The 22080-nt window shown below is 52.1% G+C and overlaps 2 protein-coding genes across 8 annotated transcripts; one reads left to right on the top strand and one right to left on the bottom strand.

The window, feature by feature from the left end:
- Positions 1–383: 383 nt before the first annotated feature.
- On the bottom strand, positions 384–7798 carry Prrg2 (proline rich and Gla domain 2). 6 transcript variants are annotated; one of them, XM_055613526.1, is made up of 9 exons: positions 7739–7755; positions 6968–7024; positions 6246–6399; positions 5717–5898; positions 5523–5562; positions 2824–2919; positions 2497–2641; positions 1288–1416; positions 384–997 (listed from the first exon to the last, which is right to left on the bottom strand). In XM_055613526.1, the coding sequence occupies exons 3-9, from the start codon at positions 6328–6330 to the stop codon at positions 979–981; spliced, it is 696 nt and encodes a 231-aa protein (XP_055469501.1). In that variant the 5' UTR covers positions 6331–6399; positions 6968–7024; positions 7739–7755; the 3' UTR covers positions 384–978. The 6 variants fall into 6 exon arrangements, with proteins under 6 accessions (XP_055469501.1, XP_055469505.1, XP_055469502.1 ...); XM_055613530.1 differs by lacking the exon at positions 6968–7024 and having other exon boundaries at positions 6246–6345; positions 7739–7798; XM_055613527.1 differs by lacking the exon at positions 6968–7024 and having other exon boundaries at positions 7739–7784.
- On the top strand, positions 7185–20670 carry Nosip (nitric oxide synthase interacting protein). Of its 2 annotated transcripts, none has more exons than XM_055613524.1 (9): positions 7185–7531; positions 16486–16556; positions 16978–17083; positions 17473–17554; positions 19425–19584; positions 19667–19785; positions 19912–20099; positions 20177–20285; positions 20562–20670. In XM_055613524.1, the coding sequence occupies exons 2-9, from the start codon at positions 16487–16489 to the stop codon at positions 20631–20633; spliced, it is 906 nt and encodes a 301-aa protein (XP_055469499.1). In that variant the 5' UTR covers positions 7185–7531; position 16486; the 3' UTR covers positions 20634–20670. The 2 variants fall into 2 exon arrangements, with proteins under 2 accessions (XP_055469499.1, XP_055469498.1); XM_055613523.1 differs by lacking the exon at positions 7185–7531 and adding an exon at positions 7551–7885.
- Positions 20671–22080: the final 1410 nt, after the last annotated feature.

The following is a 22080-nucleotide window of genomic DNA, read 5'->3' as shown; positions in this document are numbered from 1 at the left end:
CGGACGGCCCCGGAATGGGTGCAGGCGCTGGGTGCTCGCTCTTTCGCCGCCGCCGCCGCCGCCTCCTCCTCCTCTGCGCTCACGGTGCAGCCATCTTTGCACAAGGCGGCTGGGGGAGGGGGAGGGGAAGGGGGGCGGGCGGCGGGGTGTCTGGCTGCGCTCCGCTTCCTCCCACAATCCCGTGCAAATGCAAAAAAAAAAAAAAAAAGAGAGAGAGAGAGAGAGCTAGAGAGAGAAGGAGAGCTCTAGCGGAGCCCGGGAGGGGGAGGGAGAGGGAGCTGAGCGGGCGAGCGCGAGCGCAGTAGCGGGGCCTGGGGGTGTACCGCAAAGCGCCTGCACAGAAATTGAGCTCCACCGCGCACAGATGCGCCCAGGAACGGGGCTCAGTTCGTTTGCATTTTTATTTTTCTCGCACTGTTTCAATTTTGAATTTTTTGTGTGGGGAGGTCCTTCCCCCCCTTCCTTTTCCAGAGGTTTCTTTAGGTAGAGGGCAGCTCAGCTCAACTCCTTTCCCCAGGTGAGCACAAACGCAACACCCCTCTTACAGCACACTGCAAATGCGCCCCCCACCTTTATGCTGGATTACGAACCGCCCATGTGCCCGAGTAGGAAAATACACCAAGTCGGGCGTGTGCACGGTTCCCTGCGTGTACGCGCCCCGCCGCACCGGTGGGGACACGGTCGAGTCAAGTCTGGTCCGAGTTTCCCAAGAGTCTTGCCCACTCCGAGGCAGGGACGCTGCTCAGGAGAGGTGGGGGGTCGCGCGAGGGGCAGGGGCACCGGTTCGGCAATGGGACGGTCAGGGACTTGCGCGTATCCGTGCCCGGCGGAAACACGTGTGTCATGGTAGACCTAGGGTCCGACGACCCTGACTCCCCACGGACACACTGAAGCGCCGTCGTCGAAGAAGCTGGCGACTTCCGGAATCCGCTATGAATCAGGGGCACAGTTCGGGGAGCCCGCGCTCGCAGCAGGTCTTCAGTGAGGCCTTCGGAGGCTACCAGGGGTGGGGAGTGTAAGATGCAGAGTCCAACAGCACGCCCCCTCCCCCCCAGGACCACACCGACCCGCCCTTGGTGCCTCAACCAATCCTCAATCCTGTAGGCACAAGCCCCACCTTCCTGAAAAGCTGCACTCCAGCAAGGCTGGTCCACACCCCTATAGACAATTGCGTGGGGCGGGCCCTGCCCTGCAAGCCCCGCCCCACGTAGGTTGCCCAAAGCTCCAAGCCCGGCCCGTGGGATCCGCCCCTCCCACGCCTTGCGCCACCCCGGCAGAAGCCGATACCTGGAGTAAGGGGGCGGAGGGGCGTCGTGCACCCCAGTGGCTGCCAATGCCTGTTCGTAGGTAGGGAGGCCTGGAGGTGAGGGTGGGGACTGGGGCGTCGGGGGGCTCAGAGGGATGATGAGCCCGGTCCTAGGGCAGAAAAAGTGTGGTTAGCATAAACCCTACATTGGCGTTGGAGACACGCATACAGAGCACTGGCTGCTCTTGCTGGGGACCCAGGTTCCATTCCCAGCACCCACATGGCGGCTCATAACCATCTGTACCGCCAGTCCTAGAGGGTCCAAAGCCCTTTCTATGACCTCGATGGCTCCAGGCACATAAAATGAAACCTTAAAAGAAATGAATAAAAAGAAACCTACCTTATCAAAGGATTACAGACCAAGCGACCCACTGAGCGGGAGGTGACAGGTGGAAGGGAGATGGCCCAGAAAAGGACACCCCTGATGGACATGGACAGGTAGACGAGTAAAGGAACCCGAGTGGACACTCATCCACAGAAACATAGGTGCACCAGAGAAACAGCACGTCGACAGAAGACAGGGACAGACAAAGCTCAGAAGGTCCACACAGACAGGAACACAGCACAAAAACACTGAGTTCCGGAACTCCCCAGCATGGCTTCCTAAGGTTCAGTGGCCCACGCCTGTAAGTACTCGGGAGGCAGAGGCAGGGGACCACTGTGACTTTGAGGCCAGCCTGGTTGCAAAGCGAGTCCTGGACAGCTAAGGCCACCCAGAGAAACCCTGTCTTGAAAAAACAAAACGATCAGCAACCCTTATGCCTAGCAGCCCAAGCCCTGGGACTGCATGTGTGAGCTGTCACACCCAGCTTCTTTATATTGTATTTTTACATTTAAATTGCAGTTATGTATTCTGTGTGTGAAAGGATGATCAGAAGCCAACACTCCTCCCACCATGTGGGTTCTTGAACAGAACTCAGGTTGTCAGATTTGGGGTCAAACCCCTACGTCATCTTGATGGACCTTACCCTACCCAGAACACAGGGCATCCTTAGTCCCAGCTAAACTTGAATTCACATTTCAGATCCTGCTGCCTCTGCCTCCCAGGTTCTGGGATGACAGGAATGAATCGGCATGATACCTGGCTCCAGAGTCTTCTTCACTGGTCTCTTGCCCCAACCTTTAGCCCTCTGAGATCAAGCTTCCTCCCCCTCCTCTCTCACATCCCTTCCTCCTGGAAGACCCCTTACTCAGGCAGACAGGACTCCTGGGCTCTGAGGTGACGCCGCTGTCGGTACTGTAGATACCAAAAGGCTCCCAAGCCAGTCAACACGATGAGCAGGATCCCAGAGGTCAGCCCCACTGCCAGCCCTGCAACGTCCACGCGTCCACGCCCTGTGGGTAGAGGCTACTGCTGGTTCAGGGCTACCTCCTCCAACATCCCATTCCTCTCCCTAAGGCTGAGAAGCCAGGCAGATCTGAGGCCCCTTCCTGCTCTTCCGAATGGGAAGATGAACCCTACCATGAACTGGTGAAAATTCATTGAGATCTGAGTAGGGTCTAGTAGGACCGCAGACCTGTCATCCCAGCTACTTGGAAGGCTGAGGCTGGAGGATTGCATGTTGGAAGTCTGATAGTGAATTCAAGGTCAGCCTGAGTAAGTCGGTGAGACCCTGTCACAAAACAAGACATGAAAAGAGAACCTGGGATGCATCTCAGGGGTAGAACAGTTGGGCAGCTTACTTAAGGCCCTGGGCTCATCCCCACCACTGGGGAGGGAAGGGCAGGAAGAGAGGAAGTGCATCTTTTGCTTAAACTGAACTGTGTCAGTGGCGCACAAGAGAAAGGGCCATTCCATAGGAAGACTTCAACGTTTACAAGGACAGAAGGTCTTTACTTAACGGATGAACTGTGGGACACCCTGAAATACTGAGGTGTCGAACTTACACGAAGCTGTGCCTAAGGTCACAGACCCCTTTAACAAACTAGGGAAGCAAAAGGCGACATTCTCAATTTGGTTTGCTTGTGTTTGGCTTTTTTTTTTTTTTTGAGACAGGATTTCTCTGTGTAGCCCTGGCTATCCTGGAACTCTCTGTAGACCAGGCTGGCCTTGAACTCACACAGATCCATCTGCTTCTGCCTCCCAAGTGCTAGGATCAAAGGCATGAGCCACCATGGCCCAGGTAGAATTAAACACATACACACACACATATTAAGTGTGTGTGAGTGATTTGCTTGCATGTATCTGTGTACCACATGCATGCCTGTTACCCTCAGAGGCTAGAACAGAGCTGCGCCCCTGAGACTGGAGAGTTACAGATGGAAGTACAGGGATGTGCCGCCACCAGGGAACTGCTGGCTTTAAAAGAGAGATTTCTTTTATGTGTAGTGCACCACATTCATGCCTGGTGCCATAACAGGTCAGAAGAGGGCGTTAGACCCCCGAGATCTGGAGTCGATGATTGTGGCCACCATGTCGGTGTGAGGGATTGAACCCAGGTCCTCTGCAGGAGCAGAAAGTGCTTGTACCCTTAGCCATCTCTCCAGACTTGTGTTGATGGCCTAAAAGAGCGGTTTTCTTACTGTATTTGTGGCTGTGACGGGGGAGCAGGCACACGTGCGGTGCCCACAGACATCAAAGGCAGGCATTGGATCCTCTGAGTCTGCTGGCTCCTAGGCTGCTCCAGTACTCTGCCAGGCAGCGAGCACCCTCGAGTGCTGTGCCATCTCTCTCTAGCCTGTACTGATTTTTAGAAAATAGGTACCTGCGTGTGTGTGTGTGTGTGTGTGTAGTGATCACAGTTCAACCTTCAACGTTTTCTGCTAGGAGTCATCTACTTTGTTATTTTTGAAGTTTTAACTATTTATATGTGTGCGTCTGTGGGGGGGGGGGCACCTGTGTGCCACAGGTGTTTAGAGCACATCTTCCAGGAACCAGTTCTCTCATTGTACAACGTGGTGTCCGGGGACTAAACTCGGGTCATCAGACTCACTGCTGAGCCATCTCACTGGCCTGCCTCTTTTTTTTTTTTTTTTTTTTTTTTTGAGAAAGGTTCTCTTATTAGGCTGAGGCTCGATGATTTAGGCAGGCTGGTTAGCCAGTGAGCCCTCCTGTCTCTCCTGTCTCTCCTCTCAAACCGTGGGGTTACAGAGGCACACCAGCGTGTCCAGCTTTTTCCTGTAGATTCTGGGGCTCAAACTCAGGTCCTTGGGGTTCCATGGCAAGCACTTTACCAAATTAAACATCTCTCTGGCTCTTGGGTTTGTTTTAGTGAGACAGGCAGTCTCAGGCTGACCTCAAACTTGATATGTAGCAGAGGCTGGCCTTGAACTTACAATCTTTCTCCTTCAGCCTCAGGAGTAGCTGGGATTGAATGGCCAAGGCCAGAGCCCTCAGATCTGGCTACCTTCCATCCCCAGCCCCACCAGAGCTTCTGGCTTACAGTAAAAAGACAGGTCCCCCAAAGTCTGGAAGATTTCAGGTGATCCACTAGGTCTTGCTAGGATTGTAGAAAAGGAGCTATCTCCCCTAGCAACCAGTTCCACTGTACAGACCTAGGGCCTGTTGCTAAGGTGCATCCACCCTAGCAACCAGGCCGTGAGGGGGTGGGGCAGCTGGTGCCCAGAGGGGGTCCTCCAGCTGGGCAGGAGGCCCTGGTCCTCTAGCTAGGTATGGTTGCTAGGGAGAAGGCCTCCTTAGCAACCAAGCAGGCTGTGGCTGGCATGGGGCTATGGGGGAGGGGAAGCCAGCCAGGTAGTGCTTCTGGCTTCCTCTGTCTGGCCTGGCCAGGGCCCTGTTGCTAAGGAGCAGCCCCCCTTAGCAACAAAGCTCAAGCCAGGATGAGGGCTTCAGAACTAAGAGGAGGGGCTGGGGTAGGCAAACTGGACAGGTGAGAATGGCCAGGCTTCCTGCCCTAACTCTGTTGCTAGGGAACAGCCCCACTAGCAACCAAGATGCTTGTAAGGGGCTGGAGCTCTGGACTCCAAAGCAGGGCCCAAGTGAGTTTGTCCCTCTGATGGGCCCCATGACAATAATCCCTTCTTCCATCCACCCACCCACACCCACAACGTCTCCCTCCTGTGAGTGTGAAAGCAATGTGCTAGGTTTCTCAGACAAGGGCCATAGTGAAAAAGGAGGGAACATCTTGTCAGGCATCTCTGGACAGCATGGGATTTGAGGGATGGCGGCCTTGTGTGTGTTGAGGGGACTTTGGATTGAACTTCAGGACCGATGGCCACTTCCCAACACGGAGCAGGAGGCCCAAGCATCACTCACCTCCCTTGCCATTGTACTTATAGCCTTCCCAGAAGCGTTCCTAGGATTGGAGGGGAAGAGAAGGGAAAAACAGCAACTAAACATGGAAAGTCATGGGCCCGCACACATAACCAGTCCACCCGGGAGGTGAAGAGGGAGGTGAAGGCTGGATGCCTGAGACCATTAACTCCTGGAGAAGGCAGAGAGACCCTCACCGTCAGTGTGTTGTCCTCGAAGCACTCTCGGGCCTCCTCCCAGGAGCACCTCTCCTCTATACACTCCCGTTCCAGGTTCCCAGGGGTCAGCAACTCCAGGTCCCAGTGGTTCGCTCGGGGAAAACGCCTGTGGTAAACTAGGAGACTCTGGGCCTTCGGGGGATCCAGGAAGATGTCAGGAACTAAAGACATCAGGGTCAAAAGCAAAGAGTCCTTAGGACTGAGGACAAAGAAGATAAAGAGCTGGGGTTCTAAGGGTGAGTGCCAGTGCTTGGGTCTGAGCAAGGAGGGTCAGGGTCTGGACCATTGGGTATGAACAAGGAAGACTGGAGTCCGGAATTCCATTTCTGAAGGAGGAAGGCTAGGGCTTGGGCTTGTGGGTCTAAGGAAAGAGGCTGAGGCATAGAGGGATGGGGCCTGGACTTCCTAGATCTGAGAGAGAAGAGCTGGCCTCCAGGAAACCAGCAAATATCCTGGGTAGAGGAAGGCAGAAATTAAACCTCTGCAAGGGTCTTCCCCAAACACTCACCTTGCTTTTGCTCTCTGTGAGGTAAGGTATCCAGACAGTTGGCCAATCCCACGTAGACTAAGAGCAGGGAAGGATGGCCCCTCATATTTTATGCAGACTCCTAGATGACAAATGCCTGAGTAGAGGTACGAGGCAAGGACTTCCTGCCTGGACTCTGCAGTCATGAATGAGGATAAAAGCAAGCACTCAGCCTGTATCCCATGTCAGATACTATGGGTGTCTATCAACTCATCTGAATTTTCAAAGTACATCTGCCGCTTTATAAGAGACTCTGTTGTCAGGTGGCAAAGTTGCTTGCCTATTGTACCAAGTCTTTAAATGTCCAAGGAGGATTTCAGAGGTGACAGCGCTCTCTCAATGATAAGCACACAGTTGCTGAGGCTATCTTTTTCTATACCTCAGCACCCATCACAAATCTGACACATAGAAGGCATTTAAACAGGTTCGTCTTGAGTCCTGGTCCCTTCCAACTCGGCAGATTCCATTCCAAGCTAACCTCCCTCTGCCAGTTGTTGCCTCATCCACCCTCAGAGATCAAAGATTACAGGACAGACCAGGTTCTATACTTCTAGGTCTTGAAGGCTTGGGGACCAGGGGGAGACAGGCCCTGAGCTCCAGGGTCTAGAGCTTAGAATCCCAAGTTTCTAGATCCCAGTGGTTTGGAGAATCAGGACACCAGAACCCCCGCCCCCAAGTTTCTCTGGGAGCATTCATTCACTTACCTGCCCAGACACCCTGCCTCTCCTTTAATGAAGACCCTCTGGGCCAGCAGGAGCCCGCTGTACGAAGGGGTGGGGAAGAGGGGAGGGGAGAGGGAGGAGGGGTGCTCCAGTTCAGTAACTAGGCCCGATCCGGCTAATGGCAGGGGGCGGGGCTACTGATTACCTGCTTTGGGAGGGACTCAGGTAAGGGACAAAGTATTTAAAGGAACCATAGAACCAAGGTCTTCAGGGACACAGCCTCACATAGGAGTAAGGCTTTCCTACGCTGTGGAGGGTTCTAGGGGCTTTATTAGAGTCTGCTCCTCCCTCTTTTCCCAGCCTGGGTCTCTCTTTACAGACAACTTGCTTGGCAGAGACCCGAAAATAAATCTTGGGTCTCTAGAGATCTACAAACTGGTGGGAACGGAATGTTTTGGTTCCTAGAATGGGCGGTACAACAGTAAATCTGTTTCCTGCGGGTAACTTGACCAGCTTGGCCCCGTGATCTTTGACTATTGCTCTTTCTATAAAATAGGCAAAGAAGAGTTCTCAATCGTCTCTTAAGATGTAACGGGGGAAAAAAAAGTAGGTATATATTTGGGGGAGTGGGTATCAGAATCTCTGGGCGAAGGAGTAAGTCCTTAAACTCAGATCTAAAGAGACTCAAAGCAACTGCCTCGCTCTGGAGAATGTCTAGTACAGGTTATGATATTTAAGCCACTTTCGCCCACCGGAACCTTCGAGTTGTCGCTCAGGTTTCCGGGGGGTGGAAGAAAAGAAGAAAGCACTTACCAAGCCAGGAGAATCGCCTCCGAAACTAGGGGCAGTGTTATTTCCGTTTTCTACTACCTGGCGGAAGTGGGAGGAGTGGTGTGAAAAAACAGTACTCTTCCGGTTCGGGACGCAGTTGAAGCCACAAGTCGGATAACCGTTTGTGAGGTGAGCTGCAGGCGGCGAGGGGTCGCGTCCTTAAGTTCCTTTTTTTTTTTTTTGTGGGAGATTATTTGGAGTCCTGAGGAATGTAGGATAAGGTTTAGCATTCCGACTTCCTGTTAATTGTTAATAGAGCGCTCTTGGACTCCCTGGTTTGGAAGCTGAACTACATCTCCCAGCATTCCTTCTAACATGTCACCCTCATCCTGGCAGCTCTTAGAAAATGAAGTTCCTCATGGAAAAGCAACCTGGCCCAGTTCAGGGAAGAACGTGGGACTCTCTGAATTAGTGAGAGTTAAGACAGGATTCGTTAATCCGTTTCAGCTTTCCAGATAATGGTGGAGGATGCCGCCAAAACCTCTGCCCAAGTGTTGAGATTAAAAAATGTGCGCCACTACACCCAGCCACACACACACACACACACACACACACATAAACACATATATGCATATGTTTATGTTGTTGTTTGTTTACTGGCTTGTTTTTGTTTCTTTTGTTTGTTTTTTCGAGACAGGATTTCTTTATGTAGTAGCCCTGGCAGTTTGTAGACCTGTCGCTTTGCATACCAGGCTGGCGTCGAGCTCACAGAGATTCGCCTGTCTCTGCCTCCTGAGTACTGGAATTAAAGGAGTGTACCACCGCCCCTTTTTTAAAGACAGGGTTGCATGTAGTCCAGGCTGCCATCAAATTTCACTATATGTCTCTGTAGGGAGATTAAGATTTATTTAAGCTGGTTGTGGTGGACACATCTTTAATCCCAGCACTGGAGAGGCAGAGGTAGGTGGATCTCCTTGAGTTTGAGGCCAGCCTGGTCTACATATGGAGTTCCATGCCAGCTGGGGCTACATAGTGAGACACTGTCCCCCCCCAAAAAAAAAAAGAAAAGGGAAAGGATTTGTTTTTATTTTATGTGAATGAGTGTTTTGCCAGTTTTTAAAAAAGATTTATTTATTATGTATACAGTATTCTGTCTGTATGTACACCTGCACGCCAGAAGAGGACACCAGATTTCATTGTAGATGGTTGTGAGCCACCATGTGGTCGCTGGGAATTGAACTCAGGACTGGAAGAACAGCCAGTGATCCTAACCTCTGAGCCATCTCTGCAGCCCGTTTTGCCAGTTTTTATGATTATGTACTGTGTGCATACAGTGTCTACAGAGGCCAGAAGCAGGCCATCAGATGCCCTGGAACTGGAGTTACAGATAGTTGTGAACTGCCACCGTGATGTTCGGTATCAAACCCAGGTCTTCTGGAAGTGCAGCCAGTGCTCTTAGCCACTGCACAATCTCTCCAGCCTCTTAATTTGTTTTGTTTTGTTTTATTTTGTTTTGAAAGAGGGGCAGCCCAGTACTGAAATTACAAGCATGCATTCCCCACTCCTAGCTCATGTTGTTCTTATTTCCAGTGAGCTTTATTGGGATATAATTTCATATAATATGTACTTTCCCCACTTCAAGCAGACAATTCAGCAGTTTGTAGTATATTCACAGAGTTGGACTGACATCACCACCAACAATTTTAGATCGTGTTCTATGGGCGTGGTAGCACACACCTGTGATCCGTGCACTCTCAGGGTAGTCAGTGCCCTCTTCTGGCCTCCAAGGGCACAAGGTAGTAACCTGCTACAAGCAATCATTCAGTTGTAGAGGCTGTAGAGTCTGAAGTTCAGACTTCCCAGGTGCATAGAGACTCAGAGGCCAATCTGGGCTACATGAGATTCTGTCTCAAAACAATTTTAGGACATGTTTAATACCCCCCAAAAGAAATCCTGCTCCACATTCTTTGCCACTTCCTCTGTCTTTCCCACTCCCAGGCCTTGGCAGTCTCTAAACTCCTATGAATCTGCCTAATCTGCACATTTTTTCTGAATACAGTCATATGTATATGGGCTTTTGTGCCTCACTCAGCATGCTGATTCTGGGTCCCTCCTTGTTATAGCCTGAAACCCTCTTTGTGGAGGAATAGTATTCTGTCATTTGATATGCCACATTTTATTTCTCCATCAGTTGATGGCTCTTTGGAATTGTTTCTCCTCTTTGGCTGTCACAGGTGGTGCTGCCTTGAACATTTGTATTCAAGGTTTGGATGGATGTGTTCTCTTATTCAGCGGGAGTAAAATCTGGGGGTCAGTGATTATGTTGATTGTCTGAAGAACTTCCTCCTCAGCATTCATGCATTGATGTGTATGTGTCTGTGTGTATGTCTGTCTGTCTCCAGGCTTCTCCCCTCTTCATTCTCACTTTGTTGCTTTGTTATATGTGGTTGTAATAGGATGTGAACTGGCTCTTCATTTTGTGTATGTGTGTGGTCATGAAATTTAGAGTGTGTCTTTCTTGTATTTGGGTGCCCACAGAGGCCAGAACAAAGCATTGTATTATCCCTGAAGCTGAGTTACAGGTAGTTGTGAGCCATCAGAAGTTAGTGGAAAGAGGGGGTGCAGACCCTTTACTTCCCCCGCCTGTTCAGGGTCAATGGTTTTTTTTTTTTTGTTTTTTTTTTTTTAGGGCTACATCAATCTCCATCAACAGCAAACTCAGCCAGCAGTCTCCTCCAAGTTGCTGCACTAGGAAGCATTTCTCTCTGTCTGCTCCAAACCGCCTCCCCTTCTGTCTCTGGTCTCTTCAAACCGCCACTCGCCACATGCTACCACGGCTGCCACTGACATCACCCTTTCTTCCTGGGCTCTCATATTTATATCCTCAGAGCCCTAGAACACGCCTCTCCCCTTGCCCTACGGGGCAGGCCACTAGCAGCTGTGAAAGGCCATACCCCACGTGAGACAAATGTCAGCTGTGGACAAAGTGAAGCCCAACTAAAATCCCACACTTGGGACTAAAACAGAAACATATTTACATAACATAACTGAGTTTACAAAGAAACCAAAACTTCCATTACATCTGGGTGCTGCCTGCATCCAGAAAAGATGCACTCATCTGAGCACTGGAGTGCTACCTCTGAGCATCACCTTTCCCTCGATAGCATGCCTACCCTGAGAACAAGACTCAAGGACGTTTGTCCAGGGCACCTTCCTGCCTCTGCTTCCCTAGTGTGGGACTTGAGGTCTGCACCACATCTGGCTTTCAGCACTCCTTTGACATTTTGTTTTGGGCCAGGGTGTCATCTTTACTCTTCCCAGCCGTGTCTTAAATTCATTCTGTAGCTGAGGCTGGCTTTGATTTTGTGACCCTCCTGCTTCTCCTCCCCAGGTAGCTGGGTGACAGACATAGGATACCAGATATTGACTTTCTTAAGATGTATTTATTTTACGTGCATTGGTGTTTTTCCCGTGTAATGTCTGTGAGTGCTGCATCCCTTGGACCTGGCGTTATGGACGGTGGTAAGCTGGCGTGTGGGCGCTGGGCATTGCAGCCTGGTCAGGTCCTCTAGAGGTGCCAGTGTTCTTAGCTGCTGAACCATTTTTCCAGACCCCCAGATCTGAATTTTTTTTTTTTTGAGACAGGGTTTCTCTGTGTAGCCTTGGCTGTCCTGGACTTGCTTTGTAGACCAGGCTGGCCCTGAACTCACAGAGGCACACCCACCTCTGCCTCCTTCGTGTTGGGGTTTCAGACGTGCGCCACCACGCCCAGCTCAGATCTGAATTTTAGTTTCTTGTTGCTCTGCTAGAATTCTGTGCAGCTCTAGTGCTTGTTTTGAAGATGTGAGTTTACCTCATGCCCAGCACACAGGAACTTTGTCTTGACTTACTGTGAGGAACCACACTCACCAGAGGGGCTACTAGAAACCCAGTTCTCACCGTGTGGGTCGTGACCCCCTGGGCTTGCATGTAAGATATCCTGTGTATCTGATATTTACATAATGATCCCTAACAGCAAGATTATAGTTAATTTTACGGTTGGGGCCCCCCAGCATGGGCTGTAGTAAAGGCTCACAGCGTCAGGAAGGTTGAGAACCACTGTCCTAGACAGAAGTTTCCACCTGACTTGAGCCTCCACCCCGAGGAGCTCCTGACACTCCAAGGAGCCAGGACACACCCATTTCTCCACAGCCCCTGTCATGGCCTCCAGATTTTTTGCATATTGCTGTGACGACAGGGAAGAGAAGTGTTCAAAATTTCAGAATTAGGGCCAGGCATGATGGTGCACGCCTCTAATCCTAATGGAGGTCAGACGACAACTTTCAAAAGTCTGTTCTCTCCTTCCACCATGTGGGTTCCTGGTATCAAACTCGGGTCATCAGGCGTTGTGGCAAGCCCCTATACTCCCTGAGTCATCTCCTTCCATTGTTTGTTTGTTTGTTTGTTTGTTTGTTTGAGAGTGTTTCACCATGTAGCTGTGGCTGGCCAAAAACTCTCTATGTAAAGATTTATTTTAGGAGTATGAGTATTTTGCAGGTATGTATGTGTGTGCCTGATCTCTGGAGGTTAAAGGGGGCATTGGATTCCCTGGAATTAGAGTTACAGGTGGTTGTGAGCTACCATGTCAGTGCTGGGAACTGAATCCAGGTCCAGTGCAAAAGCCACAGGTGTGGGGCTGAAGAGGTGACTGCAGAGGACCTAGGTTCAGTTCCCAGCACACAAACGGCAGCTTACCACTGTCTGTGACTCCACTTCTAGGGCATCGGACCCCTTCTTCTGGCCTGCTTGGGCTGCTGACACACAGGTGGTACACAGACACACAGGAAGGCAAAGCTGCGGTCCGGCTGGCCTTGAACTCTCTGTTCTCGCTGATGAGGGGGTGTGGGCTTTTATTGGCTGGACTGTCTTCTGTTTGTGGCTTAGGGACAACGCTTCTCAGCTGACAGTGGCTGCTCAGCTGGGCCCCTGTGGTGAAGGTATGAGAAAAAACTATGACTTCACTTTCAGGGGATCTGACCCCTCCGCCCTCTGGCCCCTGCAGGCACCAGGCACACATGTATTGCACAGACATACATGCAGGCAAAACACCCACACACATAGAAATAAATCTTGAAAAAGGATTTTTATCAAGCCAGGCATGGTGGCTCACACCCCAGTACTCTGGGAGGCAGAGGCAGGCAGATCTCTGTGAGTTTGAGGCCAGCCTGGTCTACAAAGCCAGTCCAGTACAGTCAAGAGAAACCCTGTCTCAAAAATAAAAAAGTTTTATCTTTTAAAAAATTTAACCTTAACCTTATTTTTTGTTAATAAGTATTTTGCCTGAATGTACATGTGTGTGCCTCAGGTGTGGCTAATATCCAGGGAAGTCAGGAGAGACCAGAGCCTCTAAATTGACTTATGGATAGTTGTGAGCACCATGAGAGTGCTGGGAATTGAACCTCTGGAAGAATACCCATTGCTCTTAACCACTGAACCATCTCTCCAGTCCTGGGCTTCTTGAGACCTGCTATGGAGAACCACTGGGCATAGTGCTATTGATTGCTCCTTGCGAACGGCACTGTCCATCCACAGGTGCTTATGTGTCATGCCACCATCAGACCGCAGCCGCAGTACATGCCTGCTCGGCAGGTGGAGATTGACACCGAGGGGAGGGGTCCCCTGCCTAGTTCTCTCTTCTGTTTTCCGTTTTCAAAAACGGTGTGTACAGCCTCGCCGCTAAAGCACACGGGCCGAGATCATACAGCTCTGCCTTTGGCTCTCTCCTTCCTGTTTTCATGCTACAGGGGACTGACCTCAGGTTTGCAAGGCAAGAGAGCGCCTCCACCCTGAGCCATCTCATGGGCCCGTGGTTTGGTTTTCTGAGACAGGGACCCTCCCAGCCCTTGCTGTTCTGGAACCTGGTATAAAACTTGGCCTTGGCCTCCCAGGTTCTGGGATTGCAGGTGTGGGCCACTGCTCTTAGGGCCCCAGTTCATCTCCTCCTGGAACACTCACACAGAGCAACAGAGTATAACTGTGGCCCAGTGGCTTCTAACTTGGTGTAAGTCACCACACTCAAAACTAGAAAAAATTCCAACCCATCTCAGGCCCCTGCCTGCCCCCGGCACACTGCAGAAAGCCTCCTTCTCAGACCCTCATACCTTTTTTTTTTTTTTCCATGGTTTTTGTGTGTTTGATTTCCTTGCAGTGTTGTGGTTGAGCCCAGGGCCTCTTTCGTGCTAGGCAAGTACTCTGTTACAGTTCTGTCCCAGCTCTCATTTTGCATTTGAGATGACTGTGTTGCCCAGGCCAAGACCTGAGATAGCAGGCCTGCATTACATTACATTATCAGGCCTGGCTTGCTTGCTTTTTTACATTTTCTTTTCCTTCCTTCCTTCCTTCCTTCCTTCCTGCCTTTTTTTCTTTCTTTTTCTTTTTTCTTTCTTCCTTCTTTCTCTCTTTCTTCTCTTTCTCTCTCTTTTCTTTCTCTTACTCTTTCTCTGTCTCTCTTTTTCTGTCTCTTTCTCTTTTTTCTTTCTTTCTCTATCTTTTCTTCCTCTTTCTCTCTTTCCTTTTTCTTTCTTTCTCTCTTTTTCTTTCTTTCTCTTTCTCTGTCTTTCCTTTTTTCTCTCTTTCTTCTTTCTTTCTCTCTCTCTCTTTCCTTTCTTTCTTGATGGTTTCTCTATATAACAAGCCCTGGCTGTCCTGAACTCAATATGTAGACCAGGCTGGCCTCAGACTCACCGAGATCAGCTTGCTTCTGCCTCCCAAGCACTGGGATCAAATAAGCACTGCTTGGATTTGTTTGAGTCAGGGTTTCTCTGTGCGACACTTTGGCTGTCCTGGACTGTTTATTTTGAAATAAGCAGTTCATTTATTATATTGTGTGTGTGTGAGTGAGAGAGAGAGAGAGTGATCCCCTGGGGCTGCAGTTCTAGAAGTTTTAAGTTGTGAGATCGCTAGCATTCTATATATATTTTTTATTGCAGAGAAGTATGAGTGATTACAAAAACAGTTTTAAATACAAAGGGATGACATTAGGTTAAAGTGGGAAATGGTGAAACTACAAGTTCATGGAAAAAAGATGTAAAATTCATTTTTGTTGAAACACCTTTTTTGGTTTATGTGTGTGTGTTTCAAATGAATGGTGGAGAGTATCAGAGGTGTATTGGATTATGTCAGCTCTGTTTTCAAAGATAATGATGGATTTTTAAAATATTCAGGCTGGAGAGATGGCTCAGTGATGAGTAGTGATTGCTGCTTTTCCAGAAGACCTGGGTGAGGTTCCAGCCACCCACATGGCAGCCCACAGCCACCTGTAGCTCCCACTCTGATGATTTGTCGCCCTCTTCTGGTGACAGCAGACACTGCGTGCTCGTGGTGCACTTTTGAACACACAGGCACACGTGTGTCCTTCCCTCCCTCCTTCCTTCCTTTCTTCTTTCTCTTTCTTTCTTTCTTTTGGTTTTTGAGATGTGGTTTCTTCGTGTAACCCTGGTTGTCCTAGAACTTTACATGGGACCCAGAACTTAAAAAAAAAATAGTTTTGTTTTGTTTTTTTTGAGATAGGGTCTCACTGTGTAGCCTTGGCTGTCCTGGACCTCACTCTGTAGATCAGGCTAGCCTTCAACTCAGAGATTTGCCTGCCTCTGCCTTGTGCTGGGATTAAAGGTGTTCATCCCACTTACTGGCTGATTGTTTTTTTAAGTCAAGGTTTCAGTTGTGTTGCCAAAGTGTCCTACATGGGAACTTGTTTTGTCTGTTGAGCAAAGTCTCATATAGCCCAGGCTGACCTCCCAGTCACAGTGTCGATGAGAATGACCTTGAGCTCCTTACCCTGCCTCCACCTCCCAAATGCCAGGATCATTAGCACACACCGAGGGTTGGGTTGGGGTGCATTCAGTCCATTGAGCGCCGCCTAGCGCAGGGCCCTGGGTTGGATCCCCAGCGTGAGCTTTGTAAACTGGATGTGTGACCTGGGCATGGTGGCAGAGGCAGTTGGATTGCTGTGAGTTCAGGGCCAGCCTTGTCTACAGTGTGTCCAGGACAGCCTGAACTACACAGAAAAACCCTGTCTGATTGGATGTGGTGGCAAAGCCTGCTTTGCCTAGAATTCAAGGTTAGCACGGCCTACAGAGTAAGATACTGTTTTTTTTTTATGATTTATTTATTATGTTCTATACTGCATGTATAGCCTGCACGTTAGAAGAGGGCATCAGTCCTCATTATGAGCCACCATGTGGTTGCTGGGAATTGAACTCAGGACCTCTGGAAGAGCAAGTAGTGCTCTTAACCTCTGAGCCATCTCTCCAGCTCCTGAGATACTGTTTTTAAAACATAAAGAAGCCTATTGCAAGGCGCACACCTGTGATCCCAGCACTCAGGAGGCAGAGGCAGTCGGATCGCTGTGAGTTCAAGGCCAGCCTGGTCTACAAACTTGAGTCCAGATAGCTGGGGCTACACAGAGAAACCCTGTCTCAAAATAAATAAATAAATAAATAAAACATAAAGATACTGGGTGGCGGTGGTGCGTGCCTTTAAACCCAGCACCCGGGAGGCAGAGGCAGGTAGTGTTTGAGATCAGCTTGAGCTTCATATTGAGACTCAGTCTCAAAAAGAAAAGGAAGTGGCTGCACACTGCCATCCTCTCTCCTGCTTCAGACCCGTGCACCTCTGTGTTTTCTGGCTGTGGTTGAGCTGCTGAACTGGCTCCTGGAACAGAGCTCCTGACCATAAGCCCAGGAGGTTGTCAGGTTCTGTGGGAGTGTCCTGGGGTCGCCCCAGCCCTGCCACTTCCCCTCTTCCCACAGGATGACACGGCATGGCAAAAACTGCACTGCGGGGGCTGTCTACACCTACCACGAAAAGAAGAAGGACACAGGTACCATCTTGGGGACCCTACTCTCATCCCTGCCATCACCCTCTGTGGGGGCGTGGCTGTTCTACTCCCCTGTTGTCCTGTTCTGCCTTTGAATGGCCTGTCCCTGCCCCGTGTATACTCATGGTGGTGACCGTAGCCAGGATGGCCCATGTGGTCCTCTAACACATACCGTCCCATGTCACTTCCGTCTCCTCCCCATCCCTGGGCACCAGCTTTGCAGAAAGGAAGGCTGAGAGCCAAAGCAGAGTTCCCACCCCAGGAGAGGGAAGCCAGCCACGGTCTCTTCACCCTGCTGCAGCGGAACAAGGCTGGCCTAGCCATGCCTTTGTGGGTCCCACTCAACCTCCATACTTGTCTTGGGCATTTAGTGAAGGGCATGTCCCCACTCATCCCTTCACCACTACCCTTTTTCTGTCCCCAGCGGCCTCTGGCTATGGGACCCAGAACATTAGGCTAAGCCGGGATGCCGTGAAGGACTTCGACTGCTGCTGTCTTTCTCTGCAGCCCTGCCATGATCCTGTGGTCACGTGAGCGGGGGCAGAGGGGCAGCTGGCGCGTGTGGTTTTAGTGCTGCTGTGGCTGGCTCGGGGGGAGGGCCTTCTCCAAGCATGCAGCAAGCTCTGGGTTCGTCGCCCATGCCACGCAATACACACCTGTTGTCCCAGCACTCAGGCAACGCAGACAGGAGGGTCAGGGGTTCAAGGCAAGCCTCAGCTACATCGCAGTTTGAAGCTAACCTGAGTTGCAGGTTTCAAAAGCAAATAAAAAGAGCTGGGCTGAAGGGAGTACTATGGAAGATGTCACCTAAGGATGTTTAGTGGTGCCCAGGGTGGAGAGTGTGCACAGGTAGAAGTGAGTGATGAAGCCCCGGCCCTGTGGCTGGCCAGACCCATGCTTTCCTCTCCCTGCTCTGCAGCCCAGATGGCTACCTGTACGAACGGGAGGCGATCCTGGAGTACATCCTACACCAGAAGAAGGAGATTGCCCGGCAGATGAAGGTGACAGGGGCTGAGAAGTGAAGGGACACAGGGGCAGTTTCTGATCCCAGTTCCTTTTCTGGAGGGGCCTTCACTGATGCTGGTCTCTCCCTGGAACCCCCCCCCCCCATTCAGATAGTTCTACTCAGCTCTCAGCCCAGGCAGCATCTGTGCTGACCTCCTGCAGGCCAGGGCTTCGGGGCACACCCGCCAACCCCACTCCAGGAACCTGTGACTCGTGTGTGCCCTCAGACTCCCTGTGTCCACTGTGGACCACCGCCCTCAGGAGCAGCTTCCCGGCTCTCCTCAGCCAGGCACTTAGCAGAGGCTCTCGATGGAAATGGGTACTCTCTGTGGGCATCAGTCTTACCATCTGTACAATGCCCACCAGGGTGAAATGAGGGCCAGTGGCTTGGAGACACAGTAGATCTCCCTGTGTGCTCACTGTGGTCCAGGCCCATCACCCTGGCGTCTGGGAGGTGTCCTTCACTCCTGTGTGGGAGCACACTGGATCTGGCCCCCTTCCTTCTGCAGCCCGGTTTTCCGGTGCTCGAGACACACTGAGGGATTGGTTTGGACCAGGGGTGAAACCCAGGGCCTCACAGGCCACGCACCTTCAGTGTCATCCCTGCTCTCCGCCTCTCGCCTCAGGCGCGCTCAGCACCTGCTCCCCAGACCCCGTCCTCCCAGCCCAGTGGCTAGCCAGACTCTTCCCGTATCATGGGTGCCCCTGTTGGAGGCCTCATGGCCTCAGGCTTAGGTACTGTCACCACCTCAGCCGGGTGACCCAGGGAGTCTCCACAGATGACCACCTGACACCTTCTGGATGCCAGGCAGGCCTGAGCAAGGGGCATACCTTACCTGTTCCGGTCACACAGCCCAGCACACTGTACTGCTCAACAGACTTCCGAGGCAAACCCCGAGGCTGGACAGGCTCTCGGGATGGCCAGCATGCTGTCCGACCAGCACACTCTAGGCACTTGAGAAGCGTCACCTTGCGGTGCTTGCCTTTAAACTCTTCTTTTATCTGGGTGTTTAAGCCTCCACCTCCATTCCACCAACCCTTTAACCCTAGGTAAGAGAGAGATTAGTGGGGAGAGGAGCACAGACCCCTTTACTCCCCCAGGCTGTGTAGGGTTGATGGGTTCTTTTGGGGATATACCAATCTCCATCAACAGCAAATGCAGCAAGCCGACTCCTCCAAGCCGCGGCACTGAAACGTTTCTCTGTCTGTCTGCTCCAGGCTGCTACACCTTCCTTCTCTGGTCTCTCCAAAACATATTTACATAACTGAATTTTTATTTAAGATTTATTTATTTATTATTATTTTTACATTATTCTGCCTGCATCTATGCCTATAGGCCAGAAGAGGGCACCAGATCTCATTATAGATGGTTGTGAGCCACCGTGTGGTTGGTGGGAATTGAACTCAGGACCTTTGGAAGAACAGCCAGTGCTCTTAATCTCTGAGCCATCTCTCCAGCCTCATAACTGAGTTTTTAAAGATACCAAAACTTGCATGATGTCACCTTTTGGCTGGAGCTGTGACTCAGCTGTGAAGTGCTTGCTCAGTGTGCATGACTAAGCAAGCAAGCCCTAGGTCCACCCCGCCACCAGATAACCCGGTGTGGTGGTTCGGGACTTGGTGGGTGGAAGGTCCCCAGTTCAACTTCCAGACCAGCCTGGGCTATGTGAGCCCCTGTCTCACCTTGAGAAGACCTCTCAGCAGGCAGACTGAGTCCCACACAGATTCAGAAGTGCCAGGGCCAACTTAGCAGTTGCCAGTCCCTGCCGAAGCTGCTCCATCCTCCCACGGAGGGATGGAGTAGGTACCAGGATCCCCACCCACCCCCGACTCCCCGGGTGTTAAGCTAGGCTCCTCTTCCCCCAGGCCTATGAGAAGCAGCGAGGAGCCCGGAGGGAAGAGCAGAAAGAGCTGCAACGAGCTGCAGCCCAGGACCAAGTCCGAGGCTTCCTGGAGAAGGAGGCAGCCATCGTGAGCCGGCCCCTCAACCCCTTCATGCCCAAGGCTGCCGCCGTGCCCAGTACAGGTGACGAGAAACCGCCTGCCCTTGGGCGGGTGTTCAGGGAGCGGCTTCCCAAGTTGTGTACCCCAGCTTCTCCCCTCCACAGATGGTGAGCAGCCAGGGCCCAGTGCGGGTCCCCTAGGCAAGGACAAGGACAAAGCGCTGCCCAGCTTCTGGATCCCCTCACTGACCCCCGAGGCCAAGGCCACCAAGCTGGAGAAGCCGGTGAGCTCCCAGTGTCCCAGGCTCCTGTCCCTCCTGGCCGCTGCCCCCGCGTCTCATGCCCCTTCCACTGCCCGCGTGGCGGACCCTGACTGCCCGTCTTCCCTGTTGACCCGCCTCTGCTCACAGTCCCGCACCGTGACCTGCCCGATGTCTGGGAAGCCCCTGCGCATGTCGGACCTGACGCCGGTGCGCTTCACGCAGCTGGACGGCTCTGTGGACCGCGTGGGGCTCATCACACGCAGTGAGCGCTACGTGTGCGCGGTGACCCGAGATAGCCTGAGCAACGCCACGCCGTGTGCCGTGCTGCGGCCCTCGTGAGTGGGGCGGGGAGAGGGGCTGGAGGGGCCCGGACGCCGCCTGGCCGACCTCTGCACTGTGTCCTCCCCTGCAGCGGGGCCGTGGTCACCCTGGAGTGCGTCGAGAAGTTGATCCGGAAGGACATGGTGGACCCCGTGAACGGGGAGACGCTGACGGAGCGGGACATTATCGTGCTGCAGCGGGTGAGCTGCCCTACCCCACCCTGGCCCGTGCTGCACGCCCTTTCTCCTCCCCACCACAGCGCCTTGCGTTCTTCTTTCTAATGCGCCACCCCAATTCCCTGCCCCTGTCCCGGGACCTCAGCCCCCTTCCACAAAGACACCCCACCTATCCAGTCTCTTCTGTGTCCCTCCATTTCCTGCAACTTATTTTTTCCCAGCCCCACATAGCAATCGCCTCTGCTGCCTGGAGCCCAGCCCATCAGGCCCCTCCAGCTTGTTCTTCTCTCCTCCTCTCAGGGCGGTACAGGCTTTGCAGGCTCCGGAGTGAAGCTGCAGGCGGAAATGTCCAGGCCAGTGATGCAGGCGTGAGCTGTGACGGAATAAACCTGCCTATGAGCAAACTGTATGTCTGGATTCTCATTTGTGGTGTGGGGTTCTCCACTCCGCAGCCCTCAGCTCGGAGTCTCCCCCAACCTCACCCAGGAGCTGAGACAGGGCACCTGCTCAGCTCAGGAAGTGCAGGACTCAGGGCCCAGTGCTGTCCCAGGCCAGCTACTGCAGAGACCCCCTCCCAAGACACAGACCTGCCCCACCATGTGCCCTCAGCCCAGGGACCCCACAGTCCCAGCACACTGCCACACCTCGCCTCGAGCAGTCCTGCCCACCTCCCCCTGAACACCTGGAGCCCACCCCTCAAGAGCCCAACTTCCCTGAGGGTGCCCCAGAGTTCCTCCGCCCTAAACGTGTTCACCCCACCCCGTCTCCAAGCAGAACCGAAAGCTCCTCCTTCCTTTTTTGTACGGGGAATTGCACACCTCAGCAAGTGTTCCTGTAACTGTGTGTGTGTCCGGGCATGGTGGGGTGAGCGTGTTCTCCACCCTCCTGCTTTACCGACAGTGTCTCCATTAGCGGAGTGTATCAGGACACTGGATCTTTGCTGCCTGGGTATAATCTTGGTAAGACACTGTCAAGCACACAGCCTCCCAAAACTTGAGCCTTTTAAATGCCTAGTCAAGTGGCTCCCGCCTGTAGCCACTAGAGGGCAGGCGGCCACCACCATTGAAAGGCTGAACGCAGGATTTGAATTTCAACACTCCCAGGAAAAAAAATAAAACCAACCAACCAAAGATAAACTGGATTAAAGCAGAGCCGCTGGGCTGAGGAGATGTCTCAGTTGCTGAGAGTGCAAGGCTGGAGGGCCTGAGTTCAGACCCCTGCAATCGAAGCACCAGAGACCAGCCACAGCGTCCTGTTCCCTGGCCAGCGAGACCTCCGCTCACAAAGGAATGTAGACAATAGCGGAAGACACCCAGCCCAGGCATGTGGCCTCACACAGGGACACACACAACAGACAGTACCTAGACACCTAAAGTAACCAGAAAGAGGAAATCAGGGAAAATTTGCAAAGCAAATGAGAGTTTTGCTTGTGTCTCTTCCAGCCAGGGACAGGTCAAGATGTGCCAGGAGACACATCTTGGACATCCAAGCTCGGCCTGGCGGTGCGCACCTGTCATCCTAGAATTCCAGAGTGTGAAGCCAGACGATTATTTCAGATTCAAGTCCAGCCTGGAAGAATGGGGGGTGGGGGGGGGAGGGAGAAAGCTGAAGTGCCCAGCTGTGCTCCTTACACCCCAGCTGGGCCAGCTGGAGCCCACGTGCACGCAGGGGTTGATTCCAGCAGGTGGACCTTCATGAGTTCCAGGGCAGCACAGAGAAACCCTGTCTCAACAGGCAAACAAAGCCCCACAAGGCCTCAAAGCCTTGACTGACGAGTAGGAGAAAGAACTGACAGTACGGTTTGAGCTCCAACGAGCCA

The sequence above is a fragment of the Psammomys obesus genome, unplaced genomic scaffold (assembly GCF_907164565.1).
Source record: "Psammomys obesus unplaced genomic scaffold, mPsaObe1.curated_primary_1811, whole genome shotgun sequence".
NCBI classification, from domain to species: Eukaryota; Metazoa; Chordata; class Mammalia; order Rodentia; family Muridae; genus Psammomys; species Psammomys obesus.
This window is presented reverse-complemented; position numbering and strand designations above follow the sequence as displayed.